This window comes from Arabidopsis thaliana, chromosome 3 (genome assembly GCF_000001735.4).
Source record: "Arabidopsis thaliana chromosome 3, partial sequence".
Taxonomy (NCBI): Eukaryota; Viridiplantae; Streptophyta; class Magnoliopsida; order Brassicales; family Brassicaceae; genus Arabidopsis; species Arabidopsis thaliana.
The window spans coordinates 5,988,812-6,008,498 of record NC_003074.8 but is presented as its reverse complement, the minus strand read 5'-3'; the positions used below and the strand labels follow the sequence as shown (position 1 = coordinate 6,008,498).

At 34.9% G+C, this 19,687-nt stretch overlaps 6 protein-coding genes across 7 annotated transcripts; 3 read left to right on the top strand and 3 right to left on the bottom strand.

Moving 5' to 3' along the window:
• Positions 1-495: 495 nt before the first annotated feature.
• AT3G17560 (F-box and associated interaction domains-containing protein) lies at positions 496-1,737 on the bottom strand (the record flags this gene model as incomplete). Its single annotated transcript, NM_112636.1, has 1 exon — positions 496-1,737. The coding sequence occupies one exon, from the start codon at positions 1,735-1,737 to the stop codon at positions 496-498; it is 1,242 nt and encodes a 413-aa protein (NP_188383.1).
• Positions 1,738-2,494: 757 nt separating this feature from the next.
• AT3G17550 (Haloacid dehalogenase-like hydrolase (HAD) superfamily protein) lies at positions 2,495-3,385 on the top strand (the record flags this gene model as incomplete). Its single annotated transcript, NM_112635.1, has 1 exon — positions 2,495-3,385. One exon carries the CDS (start codon positions 2,495-2,497, stop codon positions 3,383-3,385), a length of 891 nt encoding a protein of 296 aa, NP_188382.1.
• Positions 3,386-4,525: 1,140 nt separating this feature from the next.
• Positions 4,526-5,716, bottom strand: AT3G17540 (F-box and associated interaction domains-containing protein; the record flags this gene model as incomplete). The annotated part of the gene is made up of 1 exon (NM_112634.1): positions 4,526-5,716. One exon carries the CDS (start codon positions 5,714-5,716, stop codon positions 4,526-4,528), a length of 1,191 nt encoding a protein of 396 aa, NP_188381.1.
• A 500-nt stretch (positions 5,717-6,216) lies between these two features.
• On the bottom strand, positions 6,217-7,639 carry AT3G17530 (F-box and associated interaction domains-containing protein; the record flags this gene model as incomplete). The annotated part of the gene is made up of 1 exon (NM_112633.2): positions 6,217-7,639. The coding sequence occupies one exon, from the start codon at positions 7,637-7,639 to the stop codon at positions 6,473-6,475; it is 1,167 nt and encodes a 388-aa protein (NP_188380.1). The 3' UTR covers positions 6,217-6,472.
• Positions 7,640-8,051: 412 nt separating this feature from the next.
• On the top strand, positions 8,052-9,325 carry AT3G17520 (Late embryogenesis abundant protein (LEA) family protein). Its single transcript, NM_112632.3, has one exon. It carries the CDS (start codon positions 8,141-8,143, stop codon positions 9,035-9,037), a length of 897 nt encoding a protein of 298 aa, NP_188379.1. The 5' UTR covers positions 8,052-8,140; the 3' UTR covers positions 9,038-9,325.
• Positions 9,326-15,497: 6,172 nt separating this feature from the next.
• On the top strand, positions 15,498-19,575 carry CIPK1 (CBL-interacting protein kinase 1). 2 transcript variants are annotated; one of them, NM_112631.3, is made up of 12 exons: positions 15,498-16,063; positions 16,160-16,222; positions 17,299-17,370; positions 17,474-17,581; positions 17,658-17,738; positions 17,838-18,017; positions 18,100-18,315; positions 18,407-18,511; positions 18,602-18,718; positions 18,810-18,872; positions 18,965-19,039; positions 19,128-19,575. In NM_112631.3, the coding sequence occupies exons 1-12, from the start codon at positions 15,872-15,874 to the stop codon at positions 19,188-19,190; spliced, it is 1,335 nt and encodes a 444-aa protein (NP_566580.1). In that variant the 5' UTR covers positions 15,498-15,871; the 3' UTR covers positions 19,191-19,575. The 2 variants fall into 2 exon arrangements, with proteins under 2 accessions (NP_566580.1, NP_974328.1); NM_202599.2 differs by lacking the exons at positions 15,498-16,063; positions 16,160-16,222 and having other exon boundaries at positions 16,421-17,370; positions 19,128-19,508.
• The last annotated feature ends 112 nt before the right edge of the window (positions 19,576-19,687 follow it).

The window sequence follows — 19,687 nt, the reverse complement described above, 5'->3', positions numbered from 1 at the left end:
CACTTTAGCCAAAAAAAAGCAGTGTGCAATTATTATTAGAGACACACAAGATGTCTTCATATGGATATATCTTATCCTTAAATGCTCATTCTGCATCTTAATTTATTAATTAGATCCTAAAGATGCCATCATTATCTATCTTCATATCTATATGTCAACGTTTACTAAAACACAACAAATGAGTAAAACTATTCAGATTCAAAACTGGGCAAGTTGAACCATAACATAGGCTCCGATTGTTTGTTTTCGTTCACGTTTCCATGTTATAAAGATTCTAACTATTATAACATGGATACAAAAATGCAAAAGAAACATTTTGGGGCCTTAAATTAGTCACCTTCGCTTCAATTGATAAAGAAAAGCATATAATTAACTTTTATCTTATAAGCTCTAGGAAAGAAGCCACGGATGAGATTTTAAAGATAAAATAAAAACTGGTCTCACAATAGCCTAGGGACATAACAAAGGAAACAAAAAAGAATTACATTGCCGGATTCAAACCAATCTTGGAACATAACCAAAGACAGTCAGGCAACATGTTATGCCTTCAAAATCTAGAAAATAAAAACCAGAAGATACTCTGTATTCATCTTCTCCAACAACGTGTACCTTGTTATCTCTGTCACAACACACGGCAACTTTCTTCTCCTCGTCGATGAAGAAACTCATGCGACACGAAAACATAAGGAGATGAGGTAGATGAGGTTCTAAATCCACTGTTAAGAACTTTTTCCATGACACAAATGTTGTATCAATCTCTTTGGTCATCCATATTTCCACCTTTAGAGTCTCGCAACTCTGATATAACAACGAAAGATGTTCTTCTCTAACAACTGAGAGAGCCATAGTACCAAAACAATCTGCTTCCTGATGAAAGGGAACACACAAATGTTGAAAACTCTCTGTTGAAAAATCAAAACTAAGTAGAGAGTAGTCGTTGACTCCTCTTCGTTTAGACATGTACACCCAATAAGCATTTCCCTTCAGTGACACACCATAAGATTTTAAGCAACCTTCGGGAGTGATGACATCAAGTTTCTTCCATGAATTAGAGCTAAAATCATATATTTTCAATCCTAAGCCGCCGTGGGGAGTGACACCAAGATTTCTCCTCCATGAATTAGAGCTAAAATCATCGGTTTTCAATTCTAAGTCGCCTTCGGGAGTGACATCAAGATCCCTCCCTGCATTCTTGATAGTTTCCAATTCTTGTTCGTATAGATCCGGAAAACTCAAGATTTTGTAGCTATGGCACAAGTCACTGTTGTCGTATCCAAGAACATAGGCCTCATCTATCTTACAACGATTTTGTGGTTGCAACCATTTGGTTTGCCCTGAAAACGGGTTCAAAACCACTAATCGGTTTTCCTTGGTGGTGCATAGCAATAAACCATCACAGTGAAAGGCTTGAGATATAATAGCTTCTGAACTACTATAGGGGTCGATTAGGCTACGTTCACCATTAAACAAGGAAGCCACGTCCATCTCAGTTCCATTAGGATTGAAGCTCACTGAATAAAACCTAAAATTCTTTAGCATAAGAGCATGGTACTGCCTTGCTGATTTAGCAAAATGTTTTCTGATGAATCCACGATCTTTGAGTAAAGCGTACAATCTTTTGCAAGTAGATCGTATTCTTCTTAGACATGTCACCGGAACCTTAGAGAATATCTCTTCTATCACATCCTGTGGAAGATCGAAGAGCAACTTTGTTTCTCTTGTGATTTCTGACCTCATCTTACTTAGGAGAAAGCGACGGTAACGAAAATCTTAGTTAGGGTTTTAATTGATTTCATAGGTAAATTCGTAAAACATAAATAAAAATCTTTGAAAACATGACAACTAAGATTTTTACTAATACCAGAAAGTTACAGAGCAATAAATAATTATTACTTTTTTGTTCAAAAAAATAATTATGCTTTAAATTTCAGAAAGTGAAATTCTACATATACTGTATATCTGTCTTTTACTTTCTTTTTTTTTCTTCTTTTGTTAATTCAGACTATTGTAAATTTTCCTTTTTATTTGATGTTTAGTTTGCCTAGCTAAAATAAGTAAATTATCTTGATAGTTTATTATAACTTACATTAACATGTAAAATTGTTAAAACGTGTCATAATCTGCTTACAGATGGTGACATATCATTGTGTAGATTGGTAAATCAGAAATCTAATAATTTTATCTCAAATGTGTAGAATTTTAGATAAATATTGTTCTTAATTTATTAGTTACGGAATAAACCACAATTAATTGATTTTAAAAAGGGTAATTTATTTGGATCACGCGGTTTACAATTTTTTGTGGTTTTTAATCTTATTAATGTGAAACACCCTTAAAATTAGGGTTTCGTTTAGGGTTTCTACTGTCAGTTTCTTGTCAAATTAGGGTTTCGTTTTGCTCGATTACTGTGGTTTTCTGTTCTCAAAAACAATCTGATCAGTGCTAAGTGATTTTCAAATCAAAGGAAGGAAGGATTATCTCAATCAGAGAAATCATGTTTGCAGTTGAAAACATTTCTATGGAATTCGAACCGGCGATCAACGAATCGTCTTCGTCACTTTCGTCATCTCGTAGTAGCTGCGGTCACTGGTATGTTCGTTACGGAGTCTGCATCGCTTGTAAATCGACGGTAAACAAACGCCATGGCAGAGCATTCGATTATCTCGTTCAAGGTTTGCAGCTAAGCCACGAAGCAGCAGCGTTTACGAAGCGCTTTACTACGCAATTCTATTGTCTCAACGAGAAGAAGCTAAACCTTGTACTCGACTTGGACCACACGCTTCTCCACTCTATTAGGGTTTCACTTCTTTCCGAAACAGAGAAGTGTCTAATCGAAGAAGCGTGTTCAACTACAAGGGAAGATCTGTGGAAGTTGGACAGCGATTACTTGACAAAGCTACGGCCTTTTGTTCACGAGTTTTTGAAGGAAGCCAACGAGTTGTTCACAATGTATGTTTATACAATGGGTACTAGAGTATACGCCGAATCCTTGTTGAAGCTGATTGATCCCAAGAGAATCTACTTTGGTGATAGAGTGATAACAAGAGACGAGTCTCCTTACGTGAAGACGCTTGATTTGGTTTTGGCTGAGGAGCGTGGAGTGGTTATTGTGGATGATACGAGTGATGTTTGGACGCATCACAAGAGTAACCTAGTAGAGATTAACGAGTACCACTTTTTCAGAGTCAATGGCCCAGAAGAGTCAAATTCTTACACGGAGGAGAAGAGAGACGAGAGTAAAAACAATGGTGGATTGGCCAATGTTCTGAAATTACTCAAGGAAGTTCACTATGGATTCTTCAGAGTCAAGGAAGAGTTAGAGTCACAAGACGTGAGGTTTTTGCTACAAGAAATAGATTTCAAACTTCTCACAAAAGACGCCTGATTTGGTTTTGGGCTTGGCTGATGAGGGTGGAGTGGTTATTGTGGATGATGATACGCAGCATACGCTTGATGTTTGGATCTATCACAAGTGTAACTTAGTTGGAGATTTAGCAAGTACAACTATTTCAGAGTCAATAGCCAACGAGAGTAAAAGCATTACTCGGAGGAAAAGAGAGACAAGAGTAAAAGTAAAACAAAGGTGGACTGGCCAATGTGGATTCTTCAGAGTCGAAAAAGAGTTGTGTCACAGAACTTGAGGTTGCTGCTACAAGAAGTGGACTTCAAAAAGTGCCAAAGAAGATCCAGTTGTTTCTGCTTCTGTCTTCATTTTTTTTTTAATGCTATTTTAAGAAACAGGGTATGATTTATGAAGGTTCATATATTGATTTTTAGTTTCTCTAATATATATGGTCAATGCAATGTTATACACTCTCTATAAGCGTCCTGTCTAAACTTATTCCCAAATCACTGTGTATTCCATCGGAGACTTAAAAGAATTTCTGTTTGTAATTTGGATTTCACAGAATGGTGCTTTTATTTAGATGTTGAGGTCACTGTAAGAAACGCAATGTAATAAAGCATCACCTCTATTTTCCATTTGATATAGTAGCATTAGTCTTCAATGTATCGTTGGTCTTGTGTTACCGACAGATATTTCAGTAGCTGAATATAAATGGTTGAGAAACCCTTGTTACTCTCACTACCACAATGGTTCGATCATTATCCAATATTGCAGTAGGTTTAGGTTTAGAGTTTATACTGTGAGTTTTTCTCAGATGACTGATCACCATTTCGTTGCAAATATCAAAGCATGTTCAGTCCTTAAGTTAGGATGGTTAGAAAAAGATTTGAAGTTGCTTCCCTTGTATGTATAGTTGTAGTTAAATGGTTGCATTGATTAAAGGTTCTGCTTACCTGATGTATACTCTCCAAAAATCAATCATCTGATAAGAGATAAGGCTATAAGAAGAACAATATATTTGTGTAAAGATCATCAAACCAACCATCCAAATTCAAACGCAAAATAAGAGGGACGAGAAAAGCTTAATCCAGTTACTCTGTTTATCAACTAAATAGAAACAACCCCTTGAATTATTGACTAAACTCTCTCAAAGAAACATCACCAAAACAATAAGAAAGCTTAAGTAATTCGTTTAACTAACCTCCTCTTGTTTCCTTTTCTTTTGTCTTTTGGGTATTTTTCCTGAATATGAACCAAGCTTGGAAGATAACTGATGAGAAGTGGCCAATTGAAATGAGCTCCCTTTGTCCTCTCTTTATAAACTTCTTTATAAAGATCAACTCCAACAATGTAGATTCTGGTCTTATCTTCATCATCTATGTGTCTATCACAACACACTGCCACTTTATTCTCCTCGTCCAACAAGAAGCTTGTCACATTATTCACACTTGGTAAGTTAAATATATCATAATCCACTGCTAAGAAGAAGTTGCTCCATGTCAAGTCTTTGGCCTCATCAATCTTATTGGTGACCCATATCCTCATCTCATTTGAAAACGATTGAATATTTTGATGTAACACCGCAAGTTTTTCTCCCCCAACAATTGATAAAACAGCGGTATCTTCAGAATCAAAACTCTGATACGGAAGAGGGAGACGCTCAAATCTCTCTGTCTTGAAATCAAAGTACAGCATGAAAAAGCCTGTTTCTTTTTCTCCAGCAACAAAGTAAGTATTTCCTTTCAAAGACATGCCATGGCAGAATAAGCCCCATTCACGAGTGCAGTAGTCATCAAGAACCCTCCATGATTCAGAGCTAAAGTCATAGATCTCAAATTCACTAACACAAGCATCCTGGTCGTTGTAATAAAAGCAATACCTCAAGATTTTGTAGTTGTGGTAAGAAGACTTGCTGTTTACGTATCCAAGACAATACGAATCATCACTACGGTAACGTTTGCTGGGTTTGATCCACCTGGTTTGACCGGTACATGGGTTCCAAACAACGAGTCTAGTGTTTTCCTTAGTGGAGCATAATATTAAACCGTCACAGTGAAAGATTTTGGTTATTGTCAAATCTTCTGATATCTTTAGGTTGCTAAGTTTACTTGTAAACTCGAGAGATGGATCACCGCTGTTGAGAATTCCATGGAGATCGTCGGTAATTTTATAAACGCCGAAATTACTATGTAACATCAACCTCCTTTCTGATTTACCAAAGTTCTTCTTCACGAATCTCGGATCTCTGAATAAAGCGTACCATCGTTTGCATGTAGTATGCAACTTTGCTAGAGACTTGGTCGGAACCCTAGAGAGTATTTCCGATTCTATTTCGTGTGGAAGATCCGAAATCACCATCGTCTTTCTCATTGTTACTGAACTGGTAGCTCGAGGAAGACAGCGTATGAGGGAATCAATGTATATAAAATTAGGGCATCAGTTACAAATCCGACCATTTTATTGAAAGTTTGATATAGTTTGTTTACAAAAAGCCCATTCTTTTTTCTTTAAAAGTCCATTAGCTTCTTGAAGTCTCTCTTCTTTGAACTAGAGTAGGACATTCAGTTAATCACTTAACCGGTTTGGTTTCGGTCCGATTTTTGAAATTGGGGATTTTTGGATTTTTAAAAATATTTCCGCTCGAAAAGATTTTTAGTTTGGTTTGGAAGTTTTAGGATCTAGGATCTATATTTTGGTTTGTTTTTTGAAAAAAAACAAAATAAAATAAAGAATGAACTGATGTTTGTTGAGATAGTAGAATTTAACATTGGAGTTGACAAAGAGTGATTTTCCTCAAAGTTCCAATCACTGGTTATGTGGAGGTTATAAGCTGACTGCAAGACTTCAATAGAGTAGTTGGAAAATATGGGGATCAGGAGATTAACCATCTTAAATATATAGTTGTGATTAAATGGTTTCACTGAATAAAGATTCTACTTACCTGATGATATTCTCTCTCCAAGACGACCCATCAAATGATGTGAAAGTGGATACATATAAGCAGAACATTACTGTATTTGTGTAAAGATCAATAAACCAACCGTCCAATTTCAAAAGTAAAAGAAGGACATGTGAAAAACTTCATCCAGTTCCTTCGTGTTTCTAAACTAAATAGAAAATAATTGACTAACCTCCTTTGATTTCATTTTCTTCTGCCTTGTTGGGTATATTTTCCTGAATGCTAACCAAACTAGGAACATAACAGAGGAGAAGTGGCCAATTGTTATCTGATCCCCTTGTATCTTTAAAAACTTCTTTATAGAAATCCTTTCCCACAATGTAGATTCTGCTCCTAAGTCCATCTTTCGTGTCTACGTCAGAACACACTGCCACTTTATTCTCCTCGTCCAACAAGAAGCTTGTCACATTCACTAGACATGGTAAATTAAATTTACCATAATCCACTGTTAAGAGAAAGTTGCTCCACGACAAGTCTTTGGCCTCATCAATCTTATTGGTGACCCAAATCCTCATCTCATCTGACATTGCAAGAATTTTTTGTTGCAACACGGCGATTTTTTCGTTCCCAACAGCTGATAGAGCCGCGGTATGGTTAGCATTAAAACTCTGATATGGAAGAGGGAGACGCCCAAATACCTCTTTGCTAAAATCAAAATACCGCATGAAAAAACCTTTTTCTTTAGATCCAGAAACCCAGTAAGTATTTCCTTTCAAAGACACGCCACTGGAATATACGATCATGTCACGAGTGATGTCACCAAGATCTCTCCAAGAATCAGTGCTAAAGTCATAGATCTCAAACTCAGCAGCCATGAGGCTGAGGTTCTGGTCGACGTAATAACAGCAAGACCTCAAGATTTTGTAGCTATGGCAAGAAGATTTGCTGTTTCCGTAACCAAGAGCATACCTATCATTACACCGGTAAAATATTCTGGGTTTGATACATCTAATTTCACCGGTACACGGGTTCCAAACCACAAGTCCAGTGCTTTCCGTCGTAGTGCATAATATCAAACCGTCGCAGTGAAAGATAGCAGAAATATCGACACCTTTTGAATCATTTAGCTTGATGAGTTTACCTGTAACCTCCATACTTGGATCAAATCTATTGTTAATCCCTTGGAGATTGACGCTGTTTGAATAAACCCTAGAATTCATCAGTACTATCATTTCCCTTCCTCCTGCTTTATCAAAGTTCTTCTTGACGAAACTCGGATCTCTGAATAAAGCATACCATCGTTTGCAAGTAGTCTTCCATTTTGCTAGGGACTTCGCCGGAACCCTAGAGAGTATTTCCGATTCCAAATCGTGTGGAAGATCGGAAATCATCATTTTCTTTCTCATTGTTTTTGATATGATAGCTGGAGGAAGAATGGAAGATAGCGTAGAAGAGTGTATAGAAATTAGGGTTTTACTTACAATAAGCCCTTACTATTCATTGAAAAGCTCACTAAACTTGTTTATGAAAAGCCCACTGGTTATTGTATACAAGCCCATTAGCTTCACAGATGTGTTTCAGTTGAAGCCTCTCTTTGTTTTTGCGAGTCGGTTTTCCGCAAAAAGCAATCGCTTGCCTCGTTGTTTGTGTAACACGTGTCAAGAACCACTTAACACGAATCCAAAATCGAGAAGCCAAAAGAAGCTGGTACTCGCCACGTACTTAGCCACGCGTCCTAAACCTATCTCTTTTTCAACTAATACATAACAGAGAAGCAATCACAGCACCATTCCTCGGAGAACACATCACAGTAAACAGAGGTTTTTTTCTTCTTCTGAAACTTGATATAAGTTATATAACCATATAATATTTTGTGTTCGATTAGTGTAACAAAAATGGGGTTAGAGAGGAAAGTGTACGGTTTGGTTATGGTATCTTTGGTACTTATGGCTATTGCAACGATGTGTTGTGTCCAAGCTACGATCGAGGAAGAAGCGGCTAAGGATGAATCATGGACTGATTGGGCAAAGGAGAAGATCGGTCTCAAGCACGAAGACAACATCCAACCCACTCACACCACCACGACCGTTCAAGACGACGCTTGGAGAGCGAGTCAAAAAGCCGAGGACGCAAAGGAGGCGGCTAAACGCAAAGCAGAGGAAGCGGTTGGAGCCGCGAAGGAGAAAGCGGGTTCGGCATACGAGACAGCTAAATCGAAAGTTGAGGAGGGTTTGGCTTCTGTAAAAGACAAGGCCTCGCAGAGTTACGACTCAGCTGGTCAAGTTAAGGATGACGTGTCTCACAAGTCAAAGCAAGTTAAAGATAGCTTGTCGGGAGACGAAAACGATGAGTCTTGGACCGGTTGGGCCAAAGAGAAAATCGGAATCAAGAACGAAGACATCAACAGCCCTAACTTGGGAGAGACGGTATCTGAGAAGGCAAAAGAAGCTAAGGAAGCGGCTAAACGCAAAGCAGGAGATGCTAAAGAGAAGTTGGCGGAGACAGTTGAGACGGCGAAAGAGAAGGCGAGCGATATGACGAGTGCAGCTAAGGAGAAGGCGGAGAAGTTGAAGGAGGAAGCAGAGAGAGAGAGTAAGAGTGCGAAGGAGAAAATTAAAGAAAGTTATGAGACTGCAAAATCAAAAGCCGATGAGACTTTAGAGTCCGCGAAAGATAAGGCGTCGCAGAGTTACGACTCAGCTGCGCGTAAATCGGAGGAAGCTAAAGATACCGTGTCTCACAAGTCAAAACGTGTTAAAGAGAGCTTGACCGACGATGATGCTGAGCTCTGAGAAGTTGGGAGAAACTCATCGATGACTTGAACAGTGTTAAGATGTTGATCTTGCTTTTCTTGTTACAGGTGTTTAAATATGTAATCATGTTTTAATCTTTTTCATGTTCTTTTTTATTTTTGGTTTAGTTGTGTGTATGTGTTGATCTTTCGGAATATACACATTACGTTCTGAATGAAGAGGCTAGATGCAACTAATCGGGCCCATTAGTGAGGCATAGTGGCCCAAGTCTTCTAAGGTCAGAAGCAGCACACTTGCTAAAACGAACTCGTTATTTGGTCAGTAGACAATGATGGTTGCAAGGATGCTCGTTATTTGGTCAGAAGACAATGATGGTTGCAAGGATGTTTTTAGCAAGTAGGCTTTGTTGTTACAACGACACCGTTTCGTAGTATCGAGAAGAGGATCCAAAACCAATTTAGTGATTTACCGATTAGCGTTAACTTTAAGTTAGCCCTTGCCATTATTTATTACTAATGTTTGGCCACATGGATTAGCATAAGTCCAGACACGTAGATCGTATATTACTAATTAAACTTCGCCTTTTTAATCTTTTTGGCTTTTGCCCCCACTCCAGTGGTCGAGTAGTGGCTGGTGAGAGGAAGTTGATTGCTCACATCACAAACTTATAATAACAATACCTTACGCTCTTTTTAATCATAAGGTGGTTCACTTTTCGAAATTGAATTAAACTAATAACCTCGACAAGACTCTTCGTTCCTACTTTGCTTACAATTATTGGAACTGTAATCGTCTAAGGTGAAAATTAATATATTCTACGTTCACTTTTTGGGGTGATGTCAAAATTGTGACACGATGGCTTTTGCTTTCTTCTTTCTTGTTGCCAAGGGTTGGAGATTCCATAGCGCGTCAAGCAACACTATTATTTAGCGTAACATATTATATTTCATCACATTACTTTTAAATTTGTTAATGCTACTAATTATTCGTCTAATAGAAAATATTACATTTTAAGGTTATTGCGTTTACTTCAATAGTTTTTTTGTTGGTGACTATTCTGGTTATGTTGCTATACATGTAGCTATAGCATAAACTAGTCGTACCAGCATAAACGTATAGTGTGAATTATCAGAAAACCGATTTTGATCTTCATTTTTAATTTGGATTTCTCTTTTGGAAACCGAAATTTGTATGATATATATATTTTTTTTTTTGTGTTTGGCCGAATTGAGTTTGTATCATAGAAGTATATCAATTAAGCATCCAATTTGGCCATGTTGGGGACTTGGGGTATACTTCAACCAGAAATTGCCTCTTCGTCAATGGAAAGGTTTGTGTCATGTTGTCTCTTTTTATATGAATAAAACATCGATAGAAAAATACTGTATATGTGGATTGACAAATACTGTATTTATGGATTGAGTTTGGATAAGATTTGTAAGAGGAGGAGACTCAATTATCCACTTAGGAATTGTTTAGGGGGTCGCTTTTGAGAAATCTCTACGCTTAATATTGTTAAAATATTAATCACAATATGATATTTAAACACCGTCTAAATTGACGTGTAACTATTGCTCTGGAATCTAGGATCCTTTACGAAATTACGTTATTGATTATCAGAAAGTTTCCCTTTTCTAATATAGTAATTAAGTACGTTAACGTCTCGAGATAAAGAATATTCTCCACAATTCAACATGTAATTTAAAACCTCCAAAACAAAATTCAACATGTAATTTCAAAACTCCATAAAAACTTGGACAGTAATATAATAAGGTAAAAGACTAAAAATTATTGAAGTCTGCTTGAGATATTAAAGAAAACTGTAGAAAATATAAACATAGGTTTTATTTTCTACAGTTTTTTTAATTCTGGTCACATCTTAATCGATTCCATATAAATCTAGTGAGAAATACATCTAGGTGAATAACGAAATCAAGATGTTAGAATTTCACATTGCTAATGAGATGAGATTTATGTAAAAGATACAAGGCATTCTACTTAATTATCACTAATCAATTCGAGTTGGAAATACATGATTTAAAAAAAATATAGAATTTGTATTTCATTTATACGGATACTCTTGTTAGTTTAAGATTTAACAATGATTCAATATAGTTAAGATGTGGATAAATATATCGATATGTTTAATTTCACAAAAATATTGGATTGAATGTACTCGAATTACTATATGTATATCTTCGATCAGAACTGCAATACAACATAACAAACTAATCATAAATATAACATGACAAATGTTCAAAAGTCAGGATGTCAGAACTCAGAACGGCAACCTTAAATCATCAACCAAAACCTTCCGAGTATTCACGTAAATACGATATTGATAATTAGTTTTCTAAGCGAAGAATATGACCACAATTTCAACCAATGATTATTGACGGGGTAAATTAAGAATTTGCATAATTGATCGTTGCCATATAAGAATAGGACCAAATTAATTTAGATGCGAAGACATTAATTCTACTCAAACACGAGGGCCACTTATTTAGATACTATATAATATATACTAATATACATATATATCACTCTCACATGGGCACACAAATGTCGTATGAGTTCAACTGCCCATTTTTGAGGTCAAGAATGTCGAGATGTGGCTACTCTCCTTGCCTAGCTATCGTGTTTTCCTTCTTCTTCTTCTTTTTCTTTCGTCCTTTTTTTTTGTTTGTTTTTTGTTGCAATACTCGTGTAAATCTATTTTTGGTCTCTAGACTTTCGTTTCGTATAGAACAAGATTCGTTTCGTTAGGTCCGAACACGTAACATAATGGTTTATGTTATTGATTCTTCTTCAAATTTATTTTTCTCAATATAAAAGAGTTATAATTGATACAAACCTAAATCTATGGACACGCTAACACATCCTTTATGCGGCCAAAATCCAAATGGTTTCTTAGGCGACAAGAAGTCGCACTCCAATGGCGACCCCATTAACGGTGGTAAGACTAAGTGGTAACCCATTGGTTGATGATAAAACGATGAAACTTTGCTAATAGCATGATAGTATTTATTACGTTAATTATGGTGAAAAGATAGGTGATGTAAGACAGATGAACTCCTCTGTTTTGCAAAGAATGTCATTCTAGAGTTTTATCTTTTTATTTCACAAATATTGTCATTTTACATTTTCAATGTGATATTTACATTGATTTACCCCTAAACCCAAATCATTAGTACCTTATTAAATATGGCGATACATGTATAATAGTCTTATTAATTTATGTGAAAGGTATCAAAATGACACTCTTTAATAAAGGGAGTGCGTATATTTTTATTTGTTTTGTCACAACTAATCTAATTAATCAGTCAAAAATTCCGTAGCAAAATGAAAGTTTAAATATTCATATATCTTAATAAATCTTCCTAAATATTTGTTATAGCTATTATTATGGTTTCATTGATAAATGTGAATTTTAGAAAGAAAAAAATTGAGAAGTATTGGAAATATTTAATACATTGTAACCATAAGTGATATGTATATATAACTAATTAACCATTGGTACAATATACAACGTTATATAAATATGTGGATGATACATAGATCATATAATATTTGTCATTTAATATGTTGAGATAACCTAAGTTAGGGCATTATTCAATATCCAGTTGCCAGTTGGCACCATTTTCTTATTTTTTAGAAAGATTAATTTTAAAAATTCAACCAGTTTTTTTTTTTTTCATTTTTTTGTCAAGCTAATTCAACCATAGTATAAAGAAGAAGAAAATCAACGAAAAAAACATAAGTTTTCCGGTGCTCTCTTTTAGAAAGAAAACAAAAAAACTAATAATAAAGGTTGGAAAAAGAAAGAAGAGAGCAACCACATGGCTGAAATGGCCACACCAGTCAGTCATCAGTTGGTTGGTTCAATTCACGTGGTACTTCCCACTCTCAAAAATCTCATTCTTGTCTTCTCTTCCCTTGCCACGTCATTAAATATGTGCTTAATTTCTATATCAAGGTTTTACAACTTTAGAAAAATCGAAACCGTATTAAATTTTGTTATTTTCTGAATGGACCAAATTATGTTATTACGATAGCCACTTGACCAACCAGAATTGGTATTTTAGGTGGACACTACATATCGATTTTGCGTATCTCAAGCCGTATATGTGGTGCGCTTATTTAACATATTATATAATATGTTTAGATATATTTGGAACAATATCTTCTGATTTGGTTTTATATATTACTAAAAATATATAAGTTTGTTAACGGAAATATTAGGTTGTGATCTTTCGAACATATATTGTCACTGCATAAATGGTATAAGTTTGTTCTAGTCGGATTAATAATATCGTAATATCATTATGAAATTATTAGACTAATGCATGTAGATGTTTAAAGACGATTTTTCATGTATATTTTGACTACGCACCATTTGCAATGTCCAAACAACTAAGTAGAAGTTAAGATGTGTTTTCAATTCTTAAATGTTATGAGAATCAGACAATCTATTGGCTAGCTATGAGCATTAACATGAGTTTTGGCACGAAATTTGTTATGAAAAAACAAAACTTCTCCTTTTAAATACTTCATTAATTGTTTACCATTACCATTGTTGATTTGGTACATATGATTTCTCGTTCCATCTTGGGTTAATATCTCTTTAATTAATATGTTTTAGGGTTATTGGGCTCGTATATGTAGTGAGAGACTCTACATAGGAAGCTAGAGTTGTAACACGTAGAATCAAAGGCTAATATTAATGTTTCTTAATCAATGGTTAATATCTCTTTAGTTTAACATTAAAAGAGCACGAGCAAAAGAATATAACAAGAGAAAATTGTGGTATAAAATATTTGCTTGAGAAAGTTTATATAACCACGAACGAGTTACTCTTTTATTTATTTAAATTTATATATATAACACACCTAGTCATCTACACACAAAAGAGAGAGAGAGAGAGGTTCTGATAACATAGATCAATCAATATGTTACTCACTGCCGGCAGCAATACTATCACCGGCCATTTTGACACGTTTGAGAGACTCGAATAATTTTAATTATTGGTTTTTTCTCCTTTTCTATATAGTATCTATTCATTTCAGCCACATCATTTACTAACTACAAATTTTAATAAAAACCTTGGGAAAAAGATGTGTAGAGAAACATGTGACATATGACCTTTTCATTACCAAAAATATGTTGGGACGACTGACGAGAGCTAAGAACCACTACATTCTTCAATAATCTATGTATCCAATAAAAAGATATAATATGGAGTTTTCCAAATTCAAGAGATTAGCCTGGTGCCCAGGCCCTGGTTTATTGAAACTTTTGGATTCTCAAAAACAATTTATTTATTTTAATTAAATACACAAACCGCATAAGAAAAACAAATATAAATTGAATGGTTCCATGTGATTTAATTAATTGTGAGCCGACAAAGGACGAGACATGAAATATAGTATAAATTACCATAGTTTTTTTTAAAAAATATTAACTTTAAGTGTATCATTAACGATTGTGTTTCTAAACGCTTGCCTATATTGCGAATTAAAAATTTGTAAAAGTCTACAACTAATATTATTAGTCTACAAAGACAGAAACAATATAAAACTGAAAGCACCATGTTTATTTCCCCCCAAACCGAAAGCACTATCGTAAAAAAGTGTTTTAAATCTAATTATCAATTCATGCACGATATCGACGTATATAAATGGTTTATTACCAAATTATCTCTTAAACTGAAAATGCCACGACAATGAAGACCTACTGTCTATGAAACCAAGTCATAAGTTCAAAATTTCCATAGAAACGAATGGGTTATGAACGCGTTGTTTAATTTGTTGTAGTGTGTATATATAACTTGATCTTAAGTTTAGGTCTCTTTTGATCTCCTCTTTTATAACAAAGGTACAAAACTAAACTGTAACTTTAAGAAATCATAGTTGGACTTCAACTTTTAAGTAACTCCAACATGAAAACTTGGAAAGTATGTGATTCCTTGTGAACTTTTATGTGTATACAAGTTTGTTTCTACATTTAAGAACTAAAATCCGAAAGCCAAATCAAAACTGCTCCAGTAACAAGAACTATAAAACTGCAAGCACCAATCTTTTTGTAGCGTTTCTTTCTGACTTTAAACCAAAAGTTCTTATGAATATATTTTTTCATCTATTATTATTTAATTTCAACATAAAACTAATGCAACAAATGACGTGGGCCTATTGATGCATACAAGTACACACATAAAATACACACATATTCGCAATATACATCATATATAGAATTATTCTGATAAATCAATATACTCTTTGCGTATATTTTCCATATTTTGATTGTTGACAGAAATAAGATCCTTTTTAAATTTCTCCTTATAATGAACATAGACATAATTTCATTTGATAGGAGTTTTATTTGACCAATAATAATAAATCTCGATAAGTACCCTACTAAAAAAATCTTATTTCGATAATATCAAATCTTATATGGTTTGTTAGATTAATCTTTTTCTTTTGTGAAGATTAATATGTTTCTAGTTATCCAATAAAAATCTGGCTAACAAAAACCAAAAAAAAATAGTTAACGAGGAATATATATATAAAAAGAAGTGAATATAATAAGAAGAGAAGAGGAAACAAAGAGAAGTAGCGTCCTCTCTTCAATTTCAACCGGCACTTTCTTCTCTTCTTCTTCTTCTTCCCAATCTTCCTCGTCTCTTTACCTACACCTATATATATATATATATATATATCTCCTTCCCTCACACACATACCTGCACAGCTACAATAATCTACTTCCCCTCTTTCAATAACGGAATTAATAGTAATCTAATCGGAAGATTCAAGCGAGAAATCGATTTGGTTGTCTGTTAATTTGTTGGGAAATAAATTGAAATAGGAGATTGATTGGATGGTGAGAAGGCAAGAGGAGGAGAAGAAGGCGGAGAAGGGAATGCGTCTGGGGAAATACGAGCTAGGGAGGACGCTCGGCGAGGGTAATTTCGGTAAAGTTAAATTCGCTAAAGATACCGTCTCCGGTCATTCCTTCGCCGTTAAAATCATCGACAAGTCTCGTATCGCCGATCTCAACTTCTCCTTACAGGTTCCCATCTCTCTATCATCATTTCTAATTTTTTTCTTTTCTCTTCTTTTACTAAATTTGTAATTTGACAGATCCAATTCTTATGAATCTGTGCAGATAAAAAGAGAGATCCGGACTCTGAAAATGTTGAAACATCCCCACATTGTTAGATTACATGAGGTCCGTATCTTAAATTTTTGTGTATAATCATCTTTGGATTATCGAAATGATTCTGTGATTAGGAAGTAAAAAGGTTTATTGCTTAATTAGTATAACAATTTTTGATTATTCTTCTGTTTGCTTGTTTCTGTTTATTTAGTATATACCTGAGTATGACAGAAAGTGATCGAATTATTGCCTGCTTATGGATGGTTATTCAAATTTTGATTCGTCATTTTAGATTGTTAGATTAGGTTTAGTAAACTATTTTTAGTTAATTTCTTCATTGTTGTTTCTTTATCTATCAAAATGGAGCTGACGAGGATTAAAAACACCTCAAATCTTGGATAATTGTTGTTTGCTTTTTGGATCTTTTTTTTTACTGTTTAGGAATATTCTTACAAGTCATTTGGTTTCGTACCCAAACATGTTTCATTTAGCTTGTTTTTCACGTTGCCAATTAGCCGCATCATTTTACATAATTATTAAGTTAATTATTCCATTATTTGATATGGTGGCTTGGCCGGTAACACAAATCTGACCTGTTCAATTCAAAGGTGGGGTCCTAAAAAAAATTATCGTGAAAAATGCAGGATATGTCGCTTGATCATCATATAATTGCTTAATCTTAGTACCCTTTTAAGCTTTTTATCATGTGGACCCTCTTTGATCTTATGCTTAGTTTTACTTTTTATTTTATTTTATTCATATAGTATTATTTCAGATGATTATTGTATGGGTCATTGCTTGCTGTATCTTTGCGTTTTATTGTTGACTTCTAATTATTTCGATTGCTTCTTCCTCTTTGCCATTTAACACGAGATTAATCGTGACTTTTGGTTAAGCAACCATTGTGGATCTTCACTTATTTGATACACGTGGTCCACTTTTTAAGCTCGTGACTAACTTTGTCGTGTCTTGGACAACTAAGTGTTTTTTATGTAATCTGTGGATATGAATGCAATTCGAATTCTAAATGTTTCTTTTTCTTTCTTGTGACTAATCTTTTGGATTCTCAAACATGAAACATCTTACCTCAGAACTCACTGTTCCTTTACCTTGAAACTAATGGCCTCTTCCTTATGGTAATCATGCAGGTCTTGGCTAGCAAAACGAAAATTAATATGGTAATGGAACTTGTTACCGGAGGAGAATTGTTCGACAGAATTGTAAGACTCTTACTAGCCTCTATGCTCAAAGCAAAAAAGATTTTTTTTCTTTTTTTGACGAGTGTCATTTTTGCTAAACTCACACTTTGATGATAACTCTCAGGTTTCCAACGGAAAATTAACAGAAACTGATGGAAGAAAAATGTTTCAGCAGCTTATCGATGGAATCAGCTACTGTCATAGCAAAGGTGTTTTCCACAGGGATCTCAAGGTCTGTGATTCTCTCACTGTGTTTCAAACCATGGAAACCTTATGGAATAGTGTACTGATGTTTTTCTATATTGCAGCTAGAGAATGTTCTTCTTGATGCAAAGGGACATATAAAGATCACTGATTTTGGCCTCAGTGCTCTGCCTCAGCATTTTAGGGTACTTGAAAATATCATCTTAAAACCATAGCATATCACAGCAGAATTATAATTGTTGAATCCGTTCGAGTTACAACTAATTTTCTCTTTGGCATTTTAGGATGACGGATTGTTGCATACAACCTGTGGAAGTCCTAATTACGTTGCGCCTGAGGTTTTAGCTAACAGAGGCTACGATGGTGCAGCATCAGACATATGGTCCTGTGGTGTAATCTTGTATGTGATTCTAACCGGATGTCTTCCTTTCGACGACAGAAACCTTGCAGTTCTTTACCAGAAGGTAAACCTCATTTTTTCTTATATATATGCCAATTCAATACACATTTTGAAGAAATAAGCTTGATAATTGATTTGATTTCTAGATATGTAAAGGAGACCCACCAATACCAAGATGGTTATCCCCGGGTGCAAGAACCATGATTAAGAGAATGCTTGATCCAAATCCAGTCACGAGGATCACAGTTGTGGGTATTAAAGCCAGCGAGTGGTTCAAACTTGAGTACATTCCTTCAATTCCCGATGATGATGACGAAGAAGAAGTTGACACAGACGATGATGCTTTCTCAATCCAAGAACTCGTAAGAATCTGCCACCCTTACTCTCTATCGCAACTGCATTTGAGTCAAGTACAATGTCCTCATTTCTCTGTCTCTCTTTTGAATGGTCTAGGGATCAGAAGAAGGGAAGGGCAGTGATTCACCGACCATCATCAATGCGTTTCAGTTAATCGGAATGTCTTCCTTTCTTGACCTGTCCGGTTTCTTTGAACAAGAGGTAACTAATCTTCTAATACTCTGTTTCAAAGATCTGCTCTCTGCTTGAGCCAATGTATAATAAAAAGGAGTTATACTTTTACTTTCTCAGAATGTATCAGAGAGGAGAATAAGATTCACTTCAAATAGCTCAGCAAAAGATTTACTGGAGAAAATCGAAACAGCCGTTACAGAAATGGGATTCAGTGTACAAAAGAAACATGCCAAGGTGGGTCTTCACAACATGGTCTTCCTCTTCCTTAGCAACTTGGAATTTCAAATCTGTAGGTTTATAAACTTTAAACTGTATTTTGTTTCAGTTAAGAGTAAAACAAGAAGAAAGAAACCAGAAAGGTCAAGTTGGTTTATCAGTAACAGCTGAGGTATATTAACTATTACGTAAACATTATTTCACTGTTCAATAGACTATTTAGTGAGATTATTTGACTAATAGAAGAAATTCTTATGATATCAGGTTTTCGAGATAAAGCCGTCACTGAACGTGGTTGAGCTAAGAAAATCTTATGGCGATTCATGTTTATATAGACAGGTATGCCACTATTGTCATTTCTTAATTAGACTGAAGAAACACATATCAAAGATAAAAATGTTTATGTTTGATATTGGGGTTGGTGCAGTTGTACGAGAGACTATTAAAAGACGTGGGCACATCCTCGCCGGAGCAAGAGATAGTAACTTAGGTGTTGGTGTTTTCGGCTGAAGAGATATACATAGCTCTAATAATTTATCATATGGAACACACCATCCATGTTCATATAATTTATTATCTTAAGTATATATAAAAGGAGCTCGATTTATATGATTAGTGCAAATAGTAATTGCATTTAAGTATAAACCGTGGCGTAGATCTTTCCTCAAGAATTAGAGATTTTATTCACTACCTTTGTATTTGTTTTTATTATTATTTGGTGTGGCAAATCTGCCTACTAGCAAAAAAGATCCCATAAAAAATCTCTTCATTATTTTTGTAAATAATATACATGTGTTTAGTTTGTATCTGTACATCATTCAATTCCGCACCAACCGATCTACGTATATAAATTTTTAGTATTATGCTATGTTGCTTTCGTCTCATAAAATACTCTCAAGAGTCATGAGTCATGTGACCTATCAACATTTAGCGTCCTGGAATGTAACAATTGTAGTTTTAAAGTTAGTCAAATTCACAACTTGTTCT